This window comes from Antrostomus carolinensis, unplaced genomic scaffold (genome assembly GCF_000700745.2).
Source record: "Antrostomus carolinensis isolate BGI_N321 unplaced genomic scaffold, ASM70074v2 scaffold49278, whole genome shotgun sequence".
Lineage (NCBI taxonomy): Eukaryota > Metazoa > Chordata > Aves > Caprimulgiformes > Caprimulgidae > Antrostomus > Antrostomus carolinensis.
Window position 1 is genome coordinate 1046 of NW_010333302.1, and position 2072 is coordinate 3117.

At 57.8% G+C, this 2072-nt stretch overlaps 1 protein-coding gene across 1 annotated transcript in view; it reads right to left on the reverse strand.

The window, feature by feature from the left end:
- SLC38A7 (solute carrier family 38 member 7) overlaps window positions 1-2072 on the reverse strand; it is a gene marked incomplete at its 3' end in the record, with an annotated part of 3715 nt that overhangs the window by 1039 nt on the left and 604 nt on the right. Inside the window, exons 2-4 of the mRNA XM_010173811.1 lie at window positions 1802-2000; window positions 1569-1713; window positions 752-850 (exon numbers count right to left, since the gene is read on the reverse strand). Of these exons, the coding sequence (XP_010172113.1) occupies window positions 752-850; window positions 1569-1713; window positions 1802-2000 (443 nt within the window). The remainder of the gene's footprint in view (window positions 1-751; window positions 851-1568; window positions 1714-1801; window positions 2001-2072) is intronic.

Here is a 2072-nt window from a genome sequence, read left to right on the forward strand (position 1 = left end):
AGCCTGTCCTCACAGCAGAGCTGCTCCAGCCCTCGCATCATCCTCGTGGCCTCCTCTGGACTCGTTCCAGCTGGTCCATGTCTGTCTTGTGTTGGGGGCTCCAGAACTGGACACAGCACTCCAGGTGGGGCCTCATGAGAGCGGAGTAGAAAGGACGATGCCTTTGCACGGAGCGAGGTTTTCCCAGGACCAGGGACTCCCTGCACACCGGGGCCTTTCACCGAGACAGAACCAGACCAAGTTGAGGATTTACAAGAATCAGTAAAAAACTAAGGATCTACTTGGGCAGTGCCAAAAACCGGTCTAAATTTTGCTCTCCACTAAAATTCCCACTGCCCACACTGGGTCTAGAAATGTCCCCACATTGCGAGGGAGGGGACAAGCCACAGGGGCTGTGCTGGCCAAGAAAATAACCAACAGAGTCCTAAACCAGACGCAGCCCTTGTTGCTGGGTGATCACACACACTGCACGGGGAACTCTGGGCCTGGTGGCATTGGAGCTCAAAGTCAATCACCTCTCCTCAAAACCTGCGATGGAGCCGTGGAGACCTCCAAGAGATCTGTTTCATCTCCTTCACCACCTGCTCCTCTGAAACATGAAGAGATGCAACTGCTTGGGAGCTTCTGGCACCAACATGCAGTGTCCCCAGTCCCAGGGATGGGACCTGTGAAGGATTTGTCCCCAGCCTTTGCAGCCCTGGCTCCGCAACGCTGTGACAGTCACCGACAGCATCAGGTCTCTTGCCCTCACCTGGTGGGGATCTCCACAGGCACCAGCTCCTTGTCGGGCCAGATGTACTTGATGATAATGACTGCCGTGACGTACCAGGTGCCAATCACGCTCAGGGAGCTGCAAGAGGGGAACAGGAGGCCATCAGCACGCTGCTGCCCCGCTCTGCAGAGGGTCTCCCCACAGCCTCATCTTCCTCCCTGCACAGCCCAGGCCAGCCCACTCCTTCCCATCAGGACCACCGCTGCTCTCCCTTCCTAAGGGAATATGCCAGGAACCGTCACCCACTGTGCCCAGAGCAGATGTCAACGCAATCACGCTGCGTTCGGGGGCTGTCCCATGTCACTGTGAGTGGTAGACCTGCCAGCAAGGGGATGGGCTGGGGTTTTGGGCAGGAGAAAGATGCGAGTGACACTTCTTGGTAGCCCTGGTCCAGCTCCAGCAGCCAGGTCACACCAGGATATTTGGTGGAGCAGGGCTGGCCTGCAGACCACCCGGCCTGGGGACCTTTACTGGCTCTCTGTTCTGCTGGATGGCCAACTCCAAAGACAGGGACAACGCAGTTGAAAGCAGCACTCCCTGCTTCCTCTGGTGAGCAGAAGGGAGGGACACAAGCCCTGGAGTACGTCGCTGTGGCTGCACAGTGCTCAGCAGCTCCTCTGCTTCCCAGATGGGGAAACTGAGGCATAGGAAAGAAGAGGAGATGTTCAACCCCTCAGGGGCGAGCGAGAAGACACAGCCCTAGAACCACGGCATCCCCATCCCTTGGGACCATGCTTAGGTGGGTGCTGGCTGGCCCACCCCTGGCTCCCAGCCCTGGAGGGCTCTCCACACCCACCTGGCATATTTTTGGAAGCCGATCTCCTTGGGGATGGAGAGGGGCAGGATGAGGAGGAAGGCAGTGATGCTGATGGTGAACTTGCGGTCCGTGTACCAGCAGTTGCTCCCAGCTTCCTTGGGCTCCGTCACCAGAGCAGCAATGACTGTGGGGACAACCAGGGGGGTCAGGTTGTCCTCTTCCAGCCAAAGGGACAGCAACTGGTTATTTTTTCCTTCGTGGGACACACTTACTCTTGTCCTCCTGGTCTCCAATGATGATGAGGAAAGCAATGCAGGTGCCAAAGGTGTAGACGGCGATGGCCACCTCACACAGCACGCCAGGCACCTTCCCGCAGACGGCCCACACAACCTCCTGATAGGTCCGCTCGTTGCTGGCCTGCGAGCAGTACGCCAGGATGACCAAGCCTCCGATGATGAAGATCAACATGCACTGGGGTAAGGAAGAGACAGGGAGGGGACACTGAAGCAACAGTGTTGACGAGATTCCCCAAAGCCACCCTGG